General features: G+C 37.7%; 7 protein-coding genes across 7 annotated transcripts; 3 read left to right on the top strand and 4 right to left on the bottom strand.

The window, feature by feature from the left end:
• Positions 1-3,443: 3,443 nt before the first annotated feature.
• On the top strand, positions 3,444-6,200 carry RHIMIDRAFT_238284 (chaps-domain-containing protein; the record flags this gene model as incomplete). Its single annotated transcript, XM_023608929.1, has 11 exons — positions 3,444-3,525; positions 3,600-3,673; positions 3,733-3,819; positions 3,882-3,943; positions 3,999-4,091; positions 4,146-4,608; positions 4,669-4,756; positions 4,809-4,837; positions 4,884-5,504; positions 5,560-5,982; positions 6,033-6,200. The coding sequence occupies 11 exons, from the start codon at positions 3,444-3,446 to the stop codon at positions 6,198-6,200; spliced, it is 2,190 nt and encodes a 729-aa protein (XP_023465324.1).
• A 128-nt stretch (positions 6,201-6,328) lies between these two features.
• RHIMIDRAFT_238283 (DBR1-domain-containing protein) lies at positions 6,329-8,070 on the bottom strand (the record flags this gene model as incomplete). The annotated part of the gene is made up of 7 exons (XM_023608928.1): positions 6,329-6,534; positions 6,594-6,882; positions 6,931-7,001; positions 7,052-7,310; positions 7,360-7,833; positions 7,884-8,000; positions 8,050-8,070. 7 exons carry the CDS (start codon positions 8,068-8,070, stop codon positions 6,329-6,331), a joined length of 1,437 nt encoding a protein of 478 aa, XP_023465323.1.
• Positions 8,071-8,096: 26 nt separating this feature from the next.
• RHIMIDRAFT_255624 (uncharacterized protein) lies at positions 8,097-9,468 on the top strand. Its single transcript, XM_023611182.1, has 6 exons — positions 8,097-8,147; positions 8,200-8,360; positions 8,416-8,596; positions 8,649-8,731; positions 8,790-8,901; positions 8,960-9,468. The coding sequence occupies exons 2-6, from the start codon at positions 8,304-8,306 to the stop codon at positions 9,358-9,360; spliced, it is 834 nt and encodes a 277-aa protein (XP_023465322.1). The 5' UTR covers positions 8,097-8,147; positions 8,200-8,303; the 3' UTR covers positions 9,361-9,468.
• Positions 9,469-11,961: 2,493 nt separating this feature from the next.
• On the bottom strand, positions 11,962-12,459 carry RHIMIDRAFT_238281 (acyl-CoA N-acyltransferase; the record flags this gene model as incomplete). The annotated part of the gene is made up of 1 exon (XM_023608927.1): positions 11,962-12,459. One exon carries the CDS (start codon positions 12,457-12,459, stop codon positions 11,962-11,964), a length of 498 nt encoding a protein of 165 aa, XP_023465321.1.
• A 232-nt stretch (positions 12,460-12,691) lies between these two features.
• Positions 12,692-15,044, bottom strand: RHIMIDRAFT_238280 (acetyl-CoA synthetase-like protein; the record flags this gene model as incomplete). The annotated part of the gene is made up of 7 exons (XM_023608926.1): positions 12,692-12,710; positions 12,769-13,461; positions 13,520-13,525; positions 13,582-14,089; positions 14,142-14,531; positions 14,584-14,609; positions 14,662-15,044. The coding sequence occupies 7 exons, from the start codon at positions 15,042-15,044 to the stop codon at positions 12,692-12,694; spliced, it is 2,025 nt and encodes a 674-aa protein (XP_023465320.1).
• A 322-nt stretch (positions 15,045-15,366) lies between these two features.
• Positions 15,367-15,774, bottom strand: RHIMIDRAFT_184786 (UPF0041-domain-containing protein; the record flags this gene model as incomplete). The annotated part of the gene is made up of 3 exons (XM_023605837.1): positions 15,367-15,488; positions 15,543-15,612; positions 15,682-15,774. Coding segments are annotated over 3 exons (285 nt in total), but the record flags the coding sequence as incomplete, so codon positions are not given.
• Positions 15,775-16,179: 405 nt separating this feature from the next.
• On the top strand, positions 16,180-16,732 carry RHIMIDRAFT_238278 (uncharacterized protein; the record flags this gene model as incomplete). The annotated part of the gene is made up of 3 exons (XM_023608925.1): positions 16,180-16,202; positions 16,251-16,372; positions 16,416-16,732. The coding sequence occupies 3 exons, from the start codon at positions 16,180-16,182 to the stop codon at positions 16,730-16,732; spliced, it is 462 nt and encodes a 153-aa protein (XP_023465318.1).
• Between the last annotated feature and the right edge of the window lie 659 nt (positions 16,733-17,391).

Raw genomic sequence — 17,391 nt, 5'->3', positions numbered from 1 at the left:
TTTTTTTTTTGTAACTATGTGACTCTCATTCAATAAAATTATGCAACCATTACTTTCTCTCTAAATGCATTAACCTTTCCACAACTCATTCAGCATTTGCCCTTACTCATCACAAAGGGCGAAGCCCTTAAGCCTGCGGCAGCACGACGACGTGCAAAAACGAGCGTAGCGAGTTGGAAGCGGCTAGTATTTTTTATACTGAAATTGCCCGGGCAAGTTCAACAAGGTGGGGTGTATAATGTGGTGGGGTGAGAAGGTACTGGTGGTGGAGGGGGAAAGCATGCAATCAAATGGGGTGGGCAGAGGGAGATAAACTAATCACTATAATTGGTAGGCTAAGACTTGGTGTTAGGGTTCATGCTTATTTCAACCTGGGCGGGTACCGCAATTATTCATAATTTGTTTACTTCCAACGACTAACAGCCGAGAACCATAGAAAGCGGCATTAAAACCCTCAATAGCAAGCTACTGGGAGCGGTTTTATGGGATTCGAACGCAGGACTTTGGCTTCAAATCATAGATTTTTGCCCACTGAGCTAGGGGCATAGGCCCCTCTGCTATACAGTATTTCCAAAGATTATTGACACTGATGCCAAGAGTAAAATTCGCGCTTGTCAAATTCTAATGTCACGTTAACCATTGGTTGACTTCGCTTGCTGACAAACTAAATGTCGAATATGTAGAAGCCTTATCGTACAAAATATGAGTATACTAAGCATTAAAGCACTGTCAGATCTCTTTTTACTCTCTTTCTCATTAAAATCCAAGCATTACAAAATGAGCTTTCAATTTTCTATGAAGACAGGCACAGTAATGCAGTTGATGAATACGGTAGATCTGAGCCTATGGACTACATCATTGATGAAGAGCAATATGCTCTAGAAACAGTTAGTTCACACATGCAGTATTTGCATAATCAGCCTCAGGAGAATAACTCCGATGTAGGCTCTATGGCAGATGAAGATGCAAAAGATGACGTAGATGTTTGCATGAAGGAGGCGTCGAGTAAGCGAATGTACACACTCTATAAGGATCAAGACAAAGTTAGATTATTTAAACTGATGTTTGAGAAAGTTATGAGTACTTTAGCTGCTGCGAAACAATTAGGTATTCATTTTCGCACAACTCAAAGATAGGCTCAAATATACAAAACGGGTCCTGATAGTATTTTTATAAAGCACAAGAAAATCGGTTGCTCGCGTATACTTTAAGAAGAACACAAGCAAGTGATCTTGGAGTGCATAGATGAGAATCCTTCAGCCGTCTTGGAGCAAGTAATGAAGCGATTACTTCAAAAGTTTCAGGATCTCAAGTTCTCTAAAAGCACTATCTACAATTTTGTAAGAACTGAATGTAACTTCTCTGCCAAAACATCCTGGAAATTCAATGGTCTAATGCTGTTGATAAACTGAACTATTGGCGTCGAGTTGTCAACCTTGATTCAAAAGCCCTCAAGCCGCGAGAAGGTGGACAACTTAGATTCCGTAGCACTATTCAAACTGACGGCGCTGGTGTCACGGTTTTCAAGAAGAGGCTCGACAGGCAAACAAGATACACGGCAAGGTTCACGGTAGAGTATGAAGCTACCTCCTACATCACCAATCTAACTGGTCGAAATCACCAAGAGATTTCTGGTCGATGCGTCGCTGTGGATCCAGGAAGAAGAGATATGTTGTATTTTGTACACGAAAATTCTACACCAGAGCAACCAGTGCAATTTCGGTACACTAAACAACAGCAAGACGTGATGTGGAAAACCAAAAAGTACCGTCGAATCTTGCAAGGTCTCAAAGCCTAGGATCCTGATGTCGTTCAAGCTGAGCAAGCCCTTTCTCAACAGCCAAGCAGCACCGTATCCGTAGAAGACTTTGGCCGCTTCCTTCAAGCCAGATCTGAACAGTCTGCCGTTCTCAGTTGATTCTATGGACATACCACCACAAATCATGATAATGGATACTCTCTCTTTCGCAAGGCCCGTCTTTCAGCGTACTTCAACAAACAACGTGCCGCTCAAAAACTTATTTAAGACTTACGTACCAAGTTTGGAGAAGACGCCGTGTTTGTGATGGGAAACTAGTTCGCTCCCCATGCTAGGTATCATGAGCCCATCCTTGGCCTTGGTTTCCGAAGACTCCTCAAGAAGCATGAGTTCCAAGTCTTTCTTATAGACGAGTACAAGTCCAGTAGGTGCTGTTCAACATGCCGCAACGAAAGCCTCCGCACGTTCCGTCATATTCCAAATCCACGGCCGTATCAATGTGAGCGATATCCTACTGTTGTCTGCCATGACTTTTTAAGGTAATAATACATTAACCACTTGGATGACTTTATTCTGATTGAACATTGCTTGTAAATGCACCAATCTATACTGTAGGCCCGCCATGGCAGCTCCAGATAGATATCGCTTATGGAACAGGGATGTTGCTGCTTGTCTCAACTATTTGCACATTCTTCGTGGGCTTCTACGTAATGGCATGGTCCCTCATAGATTTCGCCGGGTTGCTGTTGCTCCTACAAGACATCGAAGAAGAGTGAACGATCAGGAGCAATCAAGAACGAGAATACGCTTAGACGATAATTATCTGTCCTAGTTATCGCTAGGACACATCTAGATGCCTTCGGGGTAAGTTATATATAATAATTTTCTTACATAACTAACTGTATAATTCTTTATATTCTCTCCTTGATACTTATTACTCTCACTTGTATATCGTCTCTTTTGCATGCATTTTATTTTTAACCTTTGCGTAAATACTTTTTTTAATGTGCATCAATCATTTTTTTCATACACGTCATAATTTTATCCTCTTTCTGAAATTTATTTTTAATAAACCAGTAAAGTTGGAACTTAGAGGGCTTTAATCATGTGCGACAATATACCAACGGTTCAGACATACCAATGGGTGACTTTTGAGGGCTGCTTCGAAGAAAAATGCCCCCGCATGAACGGATCGATATAACTAGCTGAAGGATGAGCTATTGTTACGAGCGCTACCTTTAGCCACTACCTATGATATCGTCCAATAAAACTTACCAATGTATAGCGTCAAGCTAAACATGACTTTATATAGTCTCCGTCTTGATTTGTTTCTTTTCAAGAAAGAAAGAGATAAAGATTTTTTTAATTTTATGTTGTTAGTTCGATCAGCAAAGAGCCAAGATCAATAACGCGTAATTAAGTGAATTATATTATGTCAAAGGATATCCTATTAGATAGTCTTATATTTAGTCTCTAGAAGAAGCGCCTGTAGCATTAGTCCATTTTCTGGTGCATGTAGTGTTGGCCTCTCAAAAATAGAAACAAAGTTGTACAATCATCTGTCAAGACTGTAGACAATTCATTGGCTAATGCGGTCTCCAAGCAAATCTAAAAGCGGAGTTAAATCAAAAAGAAAAGGGCACTTTATTTGTCTGGAACTCATTTTTGCTTCTTTAATAAAACTATGGCAGATACTCTCAAAGACGTTCCTGAGTTCTTTGAAAACGAACTCGGAGAATCAATAGCTGCACGTACAGACGCTTTAGGTATACTATATATAATAATGCCTTATTATTCATAACAAACTAACACGCGTCATTTGTACCATTTTTTATCTCAGGCACTTTTCGTGAGCTTGGTCCTCCAGATTTATGTCATATAATCAAATCTCACTCGAAGCCAGGAATGAAAGAGGTACTTGCTTGTATATTGCGCTTGTATGAAAACTAAATCACTTTATAATCAAACGTTAGTTAGGAAGTTATCATTATGTCTCAGGCGTGGATGCATCGTCATCTGCAACTTTAGCAGCCTATTTAAACTCGTTAACTTACTCACTGGTAAAACAAACCAAGAACAACCATTATTCAAGATTTTCTAGTACTAACCAACTTCAAAACAGGACGAAACCCAGTCATGGTTCTCGAAATCAAACGCTTGGCGCATTCGTTCTGGCATCTACTGGTAAGATTTGAATGTACGAGGAAAAAATAAGGCGACTTATAGTTTCAAACTCTAGCTGCTTTAACGCCTTTTCTCGTGTGGATGTGCGAGTCGAGGTCAAGATCCCTGGAGGTGTAGAGAGTTATTATGTTGACGTTAGAGGAGAAAGGTCAGTTCTATGGTAGTATTGCTAATAATTTGTGAAACCTTACCATCTATGTAGACATGAGGCAACTACGGCCATTTGGCAGGAAACTTATCTATCTGCTGTTCTTCGTGCTATTTTATATTCAGATGATAGCTACTACAGGCTTGCTGGATATCGCAAAATGGATCCTATCACTAATTTAGCATCAGAAAGCCGATTTTTGGAAGCTGTTGATGCACTCTTTTGGAGAGGATGGCAATTAGGCAGTAACCCGGAAATCCAAACAGCTACAAGTGTTCACAACCATTTAGCCTCAGGAGTAATGAAATATTTTGGTGACAGTTTTAGATATGGACCAGCTATCGAACTATATGAAAAATTAAGGAAAAAGGACCCTGAGGTTGGAGCATTACTTGCACAGTCATACATTGGACAAAATGAAGAGATAAGGGCAGTTCGCGTTTTGAATAGTGAGTTAAAGCGTATGCCTATGAGTTATCCTTTGTTGCACGTTCAAGTTGATTTCCTTCGAAGCAAGGTATGTGAACATGCTCAAAATACTAGAAAAAAAACTAAGTCTGTACATTGTGTGCCTTAGGGAGAATACGAAATGGCTTTGAAGCTTGCCAAATTTGCAGTCAACACTACCCCTTCTGAGTTTCTTACTTGGGCAAAGCTAACAGAAGGTAGTTTACTCAATATATTATTGAAAGTATGCTAATATACATATCTAAATAGTGTATATTGATATTGGAGACTACAAAAGTGTAAGTAAACACTATCTGCTATACACCAAAAGCTGACGGATAATAGGCTTTGTTGACTTTAAATTCATGTCCAATGTTCACGTATAGTGAGCGTGATATGCATAGAATGCCAGCACCCATTAAAACACACTTGCCAATTAAAACCGACATTCTAAACTCTGGAATCATGGAAGAGGATGCTGCAGGACGAGAAAATGAAGCAGATCCAAATCTATCTCGACTGCCCGCACCTGCTTTGCATGGTACGTTTGCAAAGGCATATTCACTTCTGACGCGCTTAGCAAGCAAGATTGGATGGGATGATCTATTAAAGTGCCGTTCTCAAGTGTTTGTGATGGAGGAAGAATATCGCATGCAAAAGGCAAAGGAAGATATACAAAAGTCAAGTGTTTCCATAAATGGAGATGCTGAAAATGAAGTACAGGATACAGCAGATACCACTGAGGCAACAGAAGATACAGAAGAGCAGCCCAAGGTGGAAGCAACAGAGAATACAGAAGAACAGATTAATGGTGAAGCAAACAAAGATGAAAAGGAAGAAGGCGAAATCGTAGGAAAGATGGAGACTATTGATCTAAATGGTGATGAAAACAAAGCAAGTGCGCCGATTCAAGTGCAGCATACACCACTTGTACGTCCTAAGCAGGTTGCTGAAGACAAACCCAATGTAAGAAACAAGAGCGTCTGAAAGAGTAATATCTAATGTTTTCTGTTTTACCTAGTCTAATAATGGTGATCCCAGCAGTGCTTCTATTCAAAATGCGCCTCACCCAAGTGATGGAGTTAGCTTTACATTCAGCAACAAGCGCCTTTGTGAACGCTGGTTAGATAACCTATTTATGGTTCTATACGAAGATCTGCGCATATATACCTTTTGGAAAACTGAAGCAGCTCACTATAGGGCCCAACAGATGCCCTACCGTAAAACTGGCACAGAATGGGAACTATTGGGTGATCTTGCTCTTCGTCTTTGGCATCAAAACGATGCTAAAGAAGCATATGAACAATGTCTGGATCATAAATTCTCTGCTAAAGCATGGATGAAATTACTCGAGATTTATGTATCCGAATCAAACGTGCAAAGAGCTCTTTTGGCTGCTGTTAAATTAACAGTATATCACGAGAGATGGTACCATGAGATAGTGGTAAGTTTGTCTATAAACCCACAAAAAAAGTAGTAATCCTTTGTATATAGTACCCAAGTGAAATTGCACGAAATCTTAATATCCTTATTCGTAGAGAAGGTCTTTCTAAAATGCAAAATATGTTAACCTCCATGAACCTGCCTCGTCCAGTTCAACAGTTGATGACTCGGTATTTTGACTATGCCGAGTTATTCAAGGTTGAAGGTTATGAATTCTAAACGATTGCCGCGAAAATTCTAAACATATACAGTTATTTAATATGTGTACTTATCACTGAGCTTTATATCAAATAAAAATGTTAATTCAATGAATAGACACTGGTTTCTTTATTCAAGAGGGAAACTAATTAAAGGAATTCAGATTCATCTATTGTAATCTCAGATTGGATTGTTTCTTCAGCTACTTTTTGACGTTTAGTATCTTGACTTGAGTCATTGATAGACGTTTCCGTATTGTTTACTTCATTAACACGTTGACCATTAGCGTTAATCTTGTTTTCTATTCCGATTACTTTACAAAACAAATCTGTCTGCGGGTTGAAAAATGGACGTTCTTTTGAAAAGGGGGGAGCATTAGTTTATCTAGTAGCTAATTTAAATATCAATACTCACGGAGCTGCATAAACATATTTCTTCCTCCAGTATCCGTGCCATGTGCAGGAGCAGTAGGCTCAAAGTTGTGGGGTATTTTCAGATCAAGAACATTATGTTGTTTTTGCTTTTCCAGCTGTTCTCGCTCTTTTGCAATCTCCTCTTTTAGTTTTTCATCCGAAGGCATTGGTATATGCTGACGAGAAACTGACAGATACTTGTTCATGGCTCTTGTAATAGATAACCATTCTAGATCATAATAAAAGTCAGGCTCATCGTTTTCATCACAAGAGACAGGGACATCAATGATCTAAGGGAGCATAAGTTGGGCCTATTCTTATTTGCTCAATATATATACCTCTAGATACTGGTGATGAGGCAGGCATTTATCCAAGCTTAAGAACTTTGTAGTTTTAGGTGGCTTTGAATCTTTTAAGCTAGATTTAATACTAATGCTCTTTAGGAACTATACTATCTACCTTTTTCAGTGGCACTATCGTTACTACCATTATCATTATCATCATCATCATCCTCAATTTTGATTTCGTCAAGGTTTTTAGCTACAGGTATATTGTGCTTTTCTAAGAGTTGCTTCGTGCTATCTGTATAATTGTCTTTATTGTTATGATCAATCTCTGCTTCATAACGAACATGCAAGTGGGCAGCAAACCATCGAGCAGGCTGTATCTTTGATAATAAGAGCTCATTTGGGAAGCTCCCAAGGCGTCTTGAGAGGATCTATGTCAAACGGTTAGATTATAACAATAGGCTCGAGTCATTCACCAACCTCCTTTTCAAAGAATGGCTTTCTCTTGATAAGATCCTGTACATCACCATGACGCTCAATTCCTCGTGGCCAATCGTGAGATAAGAATATGTCTACAGGTTCACGAATTTGCAACAGTTTCTTCACGTCATAATCCCTTACGTGATATACCGATCTTTTCTCTGAAGAATTGTACGGTGAGACTTCATAGTGAGTACGATAGTAGCTGTGTTCGCTGTATATTCCAGACAATCCTGCTATCCTCAACCCACCAAAGTTAATCACGCCTGCGTTTCCAAGATAGTAGATATTATCACACACCCATCCACCATAGTACAACTCCCATAAATAATTGCTGGCTTCATGGTTTCCACCTATGAAAATGGTTGGATAGGGTGCTTTTACTTTGCCTGAATAGTATTTCCAAAAGTTGCCAATCTTTTTGTATTTATCTGGCACTGACATACAAGCCAGATCAGACATGTTGCGAACAGCCTAGTACAGTTATGTCAGTCTCTCTCTCTTAGCGTGTGTATATGATTTACTTGAAAATCACCACAGATTAGAACAAGGTCTACTTTTTTTCCGGTTGCCAGTTCATCGTGTTTAATGGTGTCATAAATATTGTCTAATTGACCATGGCAGCAACCTTCAATGGCAATCTGATGCAACACATATTAGTCTACTTTTTTAAAAGTGTATTAATAGTACCCTCATAGAGCGTGTTGTCATTTTTGTAAATAAAAAAAAAAAAAAAAGAAAAACGCTTTGTATTATATTCATTTAAATAAAATTATTGCATATTAATGGTAAAAAGTGAAATGAAAGATACATGTTAAATGGATAATAATTCAATGATAGACATCAGTTTCATCAAAGGAAGAGTTTTGTTTGACCAAAGCATCCCATAGAGAGGAGACAGACTGTAATGTTACTTTTTTCTGTCAGATAAGAATGTGTGTGTAATGACCATTTTAACAGCTAGTGACAACAATCTACTCTTAACTGAAACACAGACAGAGGTATTTATTGAAAGCAGTTACTCTTGAAATGGTTTAATGCGAAAAAAAGTGACAGGATGGTGTTATAGAAGTAGTTCATCGCCTAGAAGAAGCAGAGGATAGTGACTTGAAGCGTTTAAAAGAGATTGGCAAAGTTGAGCCACTGGTAAAAGTACAAGAAAAAGGCTTTACTCTCGAAAGTGTCATATCGCTTAAATCAAGTGGAAAGCTCTTGACAAACAAGCATATTGGAAAATGTACGAGCTTCTTTAAAGTATACACAGCCGTATCTTAATTTCATTTTTATAGATTCTGCAGATAACTTGGCCGATACATTATTTGATATACAAGATCATATTGCGTCTCAGATGTCACGAGTTAATTCAGATCAAGTAAAATGAATGACTCCCCTGCCAAACGAGAGATGATCGACTTATAATTTAACTATAGAGATTACTATTACAACGTATCAAACATGTTGATGACCTCAGTTCTTCTATGGCTCAGTCTTCTACACTTGCTTTAAATCAGTCAAAGTTAATACGTGAAAAAATCCCGGAAGGTAATCATGGGTTAGAACAACCAAAACTGACTCTTCGGCCCCTGACAATGTCGTCTAGTGAAAGCAATAAAGCAACAAGCTAATCGCATTAATCAGCAGATAAGCACTATCTTTAGGTCATTGTCCAGCATTGAAAAATATCTGGATACAGAAGACAGAATCGCCAATCTTGAACGATGGCCATTATTGGGGGAACTTTATCTAAATGCACTAAAAAAGACAAGTCCATCCATTGAAAGGCTGATAAAATCAAACGCAAGCGAGCCATCTACTACGGCTGAATCTATTTTACAGGAAGAGATTATAGCCACAGGTCAATCTGTTGTTGAGAAAGATGAAGAGGCTATCAATAGGATTGCAAATACAACACAAGCAACGGGGTCATCGTTTACACCGTCATTGGCTTTAAGTCGATTAAGAGGATTATCTTCGATGTCAATTAATAAATACGCTCAGTAATAAAACACTTGAATAACATGTATACCAGTCATAAGTTAAAGTGGCCTTTAACGCTCACTACTGACGTAGATTTCATCTTTACCTATTGATTTATTATCAAAAGGCCTGATAGACTTTGTTGTTTACTCCAGAGAACAGATTGCTTTTTTCTTATGAGTTCAAACGATAAATTGTATAATATTGAATATGATTATTGTAGGCAAACACTTAGTGCATTCAAAAATGCACTCAAAAATAGACTAATATTACGGGCGCTTCCTTGGGGCGCTACACGTAGAATCACTATACAACTTTACACTACTAAAGTCTCTGCATAACCTCAGGCTGTCCAGTTCACTCTCTCTAATAAAAAACGTGAATGCATCATAATTACACATGTTTTTGCGTCTTTGTTAATCAAACTGGTAACATAAAACTAGAATAAAACAATAACAACGTTTCTTTTTTATCTCTTTCTTCTTCTTGAAAAGAGACAATTCAAGATGACGACTTTATAAACTCATGTTTAGCTTGACGCTACACATTGAAAAGCTTTGTTGGGTAACATCATAGGTAATGGATAAAGGTAGCGCCCTTAGTATTGGTTTATTTTTGAGTGCATTTTTGAGTGCACCAAGTGTTTGCCGTTTTTATTAATGGTTCTTTCTAATCGGTTAGTGCACATTGGATGATAAACAATATTTCCCCTCTCATTCCACCACTGTTGAACAGCAGAATCTAAATAATCTACTCTCTTATGCCTATGATACAATCATGACAGAGAAACATATAAACGATAGCGAGAACAAAAATGAGCTTAGTTGTATTGTGGAAAACATTTCTTCTCTCTTGCAATTTATGTTCCCTCCCAGAACTCCAATCAATTATAAATGGTGAGTATCAATCTTTCAAAGCACAGTGAAATAAAATGCTGACTATAATAAAAGGGAGAAATTATCTTTTAAGATTCACATCACTTCAAGGCAAAAAACGCGACTTGACTTTGTCATATATTTCAATAATGAAGAAGTAGGCTGTGGGGAAGTGAAACGCATTGGTGGCACGTGTAACACATTACCTGAAAATGATAGACCAAGAATAGCAGAGACTTTGAAACAGTAATTACACGCAAGAATAATGAATAGCAAACATCAGAAGGAGTTCAAGACCTGTGGGATATTTTTTCACGACTCTGAGATTGAGCTGTACATCATGGTGTTTGGAGATACCACAGCCCCTCTTACCAGCTTTACAAGCTTTGGTCATTGAAGTTATCAACGTTGCTCGAAGCCTATGCTAGCATGGAAGAGACGGTAGAAAATTCGATAAGTTTCAAGGCAAATTCATAAAATATTGACGATGAGATATAATTTGAATATCGCTTTGTAGAATATTATGATTGCTAGTCTTGCGACAAACGAAGATATGTCATCATCCTCCATATATCATACGTACATCCATTTGTTCAAACCTACTATCAACTTCAAGAAAGAAGAATAAATCAATGATTTACAGTGCCGTTTGAATCACGTCATATTCAATTTACTATTACATTTTTACTGCTCAATTATAATGTTAAAAATAAACCATTCATGCGTAGCTGTTAAGATTCGATCAAAGAGCACTCTGTAAGTTTGACAAGACTTGAAGATCGATACCAGTAATTGAGAAGGCAATTCTGGAAGGTGTACAGAGAGTATTTGACTAAGAGATGAAACATGCTCCTTGTTAAAGTAAGCTTAATTAGGGTCATAACATTCAAGAACAGTTTCTTTGATACTTTTAAACTTGAGTACACTGACAGAGCAGGAAGCAAGTATGTGGATTAAAACTAAATGAGGAGGGATTTTGTTCTAAGAACAAATTTGATAACCGGTAGAAAAGCTCTATAGAGATCTCCTTAATCCAATCATACTTGTGAGCTTAACATTTCAAAAACTCGTTTGTTAGCCTCACCTTTTCGAGATAAATAACTAAATAAAAAGCACATACAAAAGTGTAAGCACATGATCTGGTAAACTCACTCTTCTTTTACTTTACTCCTTTAATCCAATGTTGTGTATCCTTTAAATATGCAAAGCTTGTTTAATTAAGTAAGTATGTGTAATCCGTATGGGATAGAATTCCGAAAAGGCGGGGCTTAATGAACCTAAACTTTCTAATCTGACTGTGTCAATATACTTCCTAATATGAAGGCTTTTTAGCTTCTGTCGATAGAAAGAAAAAGGAAAACCGGTTTAGGGGTAGTTGTTCAGATGTAAGGGATTATCTATAAGAAAGAGCTGGAGATTTTTGGACTTTTGAGCAAGGAATGTCACCAGACTATATCTGTATGCGTAGTCCACAGATTTATAATTTAATTTATCCTTTCTCCCTAAACACAGTTTAGGGACAAAGCACGCATACTCATGATCAATCGATACACCTTTAGCTCCTTTGCATATTACTGAAATAGTACAAGTTCCGAGTCAATAATCTTCCCTGTCTCCTTCTCGACCTATAATGACTTTTTAGCTTATGCTTGTGGATCTCAATCAATGTTACGGAGGGGATGATGTAGTATACTGTGTACACACAGTTATTTGATCATTTATTTTAATTTAATTAGTAATACACTATATTTTACAAGGCAGCAAGACTGTCAAGGTTCTTTCCTTCCACACGATGAATGATCCATTCTTTGAGCTGTTTAGCGCCTAATGAGTTATAGAATTTCAAAGAAGATTCGTTCCAGTCAAGGCACACCCATTCAAATCGAGGACTGTTTCTCTCCTTTGCAAGAGCAGCGAGGTATATCAAGAGACTCTTGCCGATACCAGAACCTCTAAATTCTGTATGAACAAACAAGTCTTCGAGATAAATCCCTGGTCTTCCAGTGAAGGTTGAGAAGTTATGGAAAAAGAGAGCCATTCCAGCAGGCTCAAGGGGGGAATCCTTTGTCTTTCGAGCATATGCAAAAACGACTTCAGCATATCGACGCTCACCAAAGAGTGTTTCTCGTAATATATCCTCTGTTGCTGTTACTTCATGAGATAATTTTTCATAAGCTGCCAAGGATTTAATAAAGTGTAAAATCAAAGGGACATCATCAATCGTCGCTGGCTTAATTTCAAGATCCATCTCTATTTTTTTGCCTAATAAGAGAAAAAAAGGGAAATAGCTTAGAAAGCGTCACAAAGGGCAAGTAAAAGAGACAATAGCAGTAACTCCGCTTGGTGTCTGTTCGACACTAGTGAGTCATCAGAAAGGAACACCAATAGATAGATTCTATCTATTCCACGGCTGTAAAAGAAGATATATAGTAAATAGTAATGATTTGAAAACAAACACCTCTTTTTTTATTAAAACTTGATTACTTTTGAGCAGATAACCTAAAATTAGAAGGGGTTAAATATCAAAAGATCTTGTTGTTATATCTTGAGTACTTACATATCCTTAAGCTCCTTTTGATACATTTTGTTAATTTCTTGGCGCTTTAATTTCTGTGCTGCAGTCAATAAACCCATTTCACTTGTCCACAAGTCTTTACATATCCAAACATCGCTAACAATCTCTGTTCCTTTAAGACCGCCTGCTTTGGCCTGCTCCTGCATAACTCGCAGTACATGTTGACGCGCTTCTTGACTAGAGCAAAGTGCATCCCAATCACTGTTCTTTATACCTTTTTCTGCCAAAGATGCTTCCAAGGTTTTAGCAATGGGTACTATTAATCCAACAGGACGAGGGTATAGAGGGTCAGCATAGACACAAAAGTTTTCAACTAAAGGCGATGATTTGTAGATACTCTCGAGCTTTTCAAGAGCAATGTATTCACCATTGCTCGTTTTCACCAAATTCTTCACGCGATCGATAATACTCAGTGTTCCTCTTTCTGTCCATTCACCAATATCGCCTGTCTTTAGCCACCCATCCTCAGTTAGTGTCTCTTTCGTCAGATCAGGTTGTTTATAATATCCTGCAGTGATCGAAGGACCACGGATCCAGATTTCTCCTTGTGGTCTGGGTGTATTCGTTGACAGATAGCCAAGCTCGGGTTGATCCACTAATTTAACTTCTACGCAAGGAACAGGTGTACCCACTTCTTTCAATTCCCATTGTTCTGGTGCCATAATAGCACACATGCTATATGATAATATTAGTAAAGAAAGGGAAATACTTTATAATAAAGCAAAGACTATACCCGCAACTATAGAATAGGTTCAGTCAAGAGACATTCATTGTACTTTTTTTTTGTTCTCTTACCTTTCGGTCATACCATAACCAGCCAAGATGGGACACACGCTGAGGGATAGAAATTCCTGTGTTTCCGCTGAAAGAGGAGCACCGCCCGAGAGGCAGTATCGAAGCCGTCCACCCAGTTGCTTCTTGACTGCTTTGAAAATAGTCTTATCCAAGAAGGCAGTACTAAATTTATGATCGCGCAGGTATTTTTTCAATCCGACTGCCTTCATAAAAATGCTTTGTACACGAGGACCTCTTTCGGCCACTTTTGACAGCACCGTCTTTCGAATAGTTTCAAATACCTGAGGAACGCCCGTCATGATTGTAGGTCCAAACTCTTGAAGATCACCTTTACAGTTTCTGACAGATACATCGGTGAGTGTACGAATAGAACCATAACCAAGTGTCACGCCTAAAAAGATGCAGAGATTTTCGACAAGGAACTCCAATACATGAGCTAGAGGAAGATAAGCCATCATGGTATCATTGGCTTCCAACAGATGCTGCAACATTCGACAAACGCCAGCAACTGATGACAGTAGGGTTAAGGCTGTTGTACGTTAATCAAGATAAAAACTTACTAGCAGCGACTACATTTCCATGAGTCAACATCACACCTTTTGGATTACCCGTACTTCCACTCGTGTACATGATACAGCATAGTTCATGAGATTCAGGTTTGACGACATCAACAGGATTACCTTGACCTAGTTGAACTAGCTCTTCATAAGAGATGACGTGATTTATTTGTGAGTGGTGTTTAAGTTGATTGATTAGGTCTTCATTAGCTTTGCCTCTGTAAATGATAGATTTGATTGTAGGGCAAGCTGATAGAATCTTGTTTAGAGTAGGCAGTTGTTCGCTATTTATAAAGCAAACAGAGGCTTCAGATTCAGATATGGAATGTTGAAGCCCTTCAGGACCTAACGTGTCATAGGCAGTAACGATCGTCATAGCTTGACTGAATGCGCCTATGTAGTTTATGTTAAGGTTGCTTTATCAAACAACAGAAAAACAGGTTACCATGTGCTATAAACATCCATTCAAAACTAGTAACAAATTCAGTATCAAGAAATAAACGTGTTTTTTTGTTGGCATTACCTTGTTGAGGCCGAGATTTGCACCTTATCACCTTTATTTAAGCCAAGTTTTCGTAAACCGGCGCCAATAAGCTGAGTGATGTCAGCAGCCTCTTGGTAAGAGTAATGGTAATAACCACTCAATTGAAAGTAGGTCCAGCTCTTTTCAACTGTCTGTTCTTTGCCATCTATTACTGTCGTCACCTGCTTTTTCTCCACAATCGTGTCTTTCAGTTTACGGTAACCAAAACCGTGACGATCCTTGAAGGATCTTGCAGCATATTGAAGTACATCATACAAAGTCTCTACACCTTCTGCAGGTGTTTTCATCAGGGCACTTGGAGAAAGTATCGAACGTCGAGTGCCATCGTCAGCTGTTTCTATAGAAAACTGTTCTAAAGTCATAAAGAAGAATAAATAAAAAAAGAGGGAAAAAGAAGACGCTGACAAAGGAAATATATTTAAGTAACCGCCTATGACATGTGAAATACTCTTACACACTGTTAGCCACTTTCTCTTTCTCTTTTTTTTTTTTTCTCTTTCTATCTAAAAGGGAAACTAAGAACATGTATATACGGAAAGTATTCCTCTTTATTTTTAATAAATACGAATTATGCATTCTTCTGTTCTAACATGGCTTGCTTTTGCTTATATTCATCAGACATACGATAACTAGATATAAAGTCAATTAAAGCAAATCATTAATGATTCTCAGCACTTACTTGAGGATACGACCCACTTGCATTGCTCCTGTACCAAATACGAATAAGTTGACAGCAAATAATGAATAATTTTTGGGGATGATAACCATTGAATAACGTGACCAAATGAGACCAGTCAACATCAAGGCTAGATTATTTGTATTAGTTATCATACATTAGTGATATCTGTTGACTATCTTACAAACATTTTGAGTAACACTCAGTTTTTCTGCTGGACGTTGCAAGTCACCAATACCAGCAAAGACTAAAGCCTAAAAAAGGTACACACACACACGCGCGCGATGAGTAAAGAGAATGAAATATAGGGCTTAATGTCATACCCATTTCATAGCAGGAGCCCAGAAATGAACAGTCTTTGGTCCAGCAGGTGAGTCCCAGAATCGACGAAAGAGGGATTGTGTTGCTACGGAAGAGGTAGATGCCATGTTTTCTCTAGAATGAGGAGGAGGGAAAAGAGAGAGACAGATAGAGTACCCAAAAAATTTAGGGTTGTTTTTTTTTTTACTATTCTCTCGGGAAAAGAAAGGTCCGACCCAATAGACAGGCTAAAATTGCCCTGTGTCATTTAGTGAAAGATGCTCAAGCCAAGTGTAGAGCTACCCCAACAGTTTCCTCCCCCTCCTTTTTTTTTTTTCTTTCAATATGTTTTGTCATTTCATACGAAATAAAGGTTAGAAACTAAAGAAGAAAAAGCTGTTTTATCAAAACTAAGGGTATATTTGTTAGTAATATTCAAAAGACATAAAATAACAGTGACATCACTTGGTCCATCTGAGAAAGCATCTGTCAAAAGACCAACGCCAATTCTTTTACTAAGAATGACAAATGATGCACCATCAAAGTAAAAACAATACATGAAAAAAGAAGACAAGATTATAACTATAAAAAGTGAATGGTCCATGATATGGAAGACGCGCTTTAGTCACCTAGGCTATCACTCAGTAGACGTTGCTATGGGTATACCAAAAGAAGAAAAGGAACCCTTGAGGATATTAAAGACTTGTTACGATGGTAACAAAATGATCAAAGAAAATACTTTTTTAACAAAAAATAGAGTTGCATCAAGCCACATCAGAGCTTTCATTTTTTCCACCTATATTGATCAGTCGTGGTGAGAGTGCATGGAAGATTGCACAAAAGTATGTATCGAATAAGCCAGTGTCTGGATTAGTGCTTTTACCAGGCAAAGAGGATGAAATGAGATTACCATCGAGTCAATTTGAACCACAGTTTCCTATTTTGTTTGTTGGAATGAATCAAGCAACTAGACCGCCCGAATTCTTGGATGGTTGGATTGATCAAGTGAAGCTAGATGATGTCAACAATGAATTTCAAGAAGTGATGAATTGGATGGATGACATTGGTATGTGATTAACAATAAAGAAAAATCACTTGATCCATAAGTTCGGTAATCAATGCATTTATTATACTTATATGCCTTGTATTACAGAAATGACTTAAAAATGTTAATGTATCGAGATGATGATGACATGGGCACACAAAGAGAGAGAGAGAGAAAGAAAAAGAAGGGGGAGGGAGCACAGACATTGAAATCTTTAAGATTATAAACATTTACTAAAGTTATCTGTTTTACATCAACGACTTTTTTTTTTTCTTAATTAAAAAAAAATCTATTGTCGTTTGTTGGAATGTTTGTCTGATAGTAAATACAATAGAAAATATTCGATATGCAAATCTATTCGAGTTCTAAAATAGGAGAGAAACAAATGTCCCCCCTTTTTTTAAGTACAAAAGAACAAACAAATTACATGTGTTACTATGCCATTCTATTACCTTCTATGACCTTCGATCATTCAATCATATTTTGAATGCTTGCATTTTTTATAGTTTATATTTACCAACAAATATCCCTTATAAACATATACAATGGCTTTTTCTTCTCTTTTTGAATTCTCCTTTTTTATGTCGTGATGATATAAAAATGCAAACACTCTAATTCCAACTTGACTTTCCTTTTTAAGCTTTTTTTTTTTCTTCCTGCATGAATCCAAAAATGGAGTTAATTTTTG

This window comes from Rhizopus microsporus (genome assembly GCF_002708625.1).
Source record: "Rhizopus microsporus ATCC 52813 unplaced genomic scaffold scaffold_10, whole genome shotgun sequence".
NCBI classification, from domain to species: domain Eukaryota; kingdom Fungi; phylum Mucoromycota; class Mucoromycetes; order Mucorales; family Rhizopodaceae; genus Rhizopus; species Rhizopus microsporus.
Note: the sequence above shows the minus strand (reverse complement) of the source record. Positions and strands in the feature narration are given on the sequence as shown.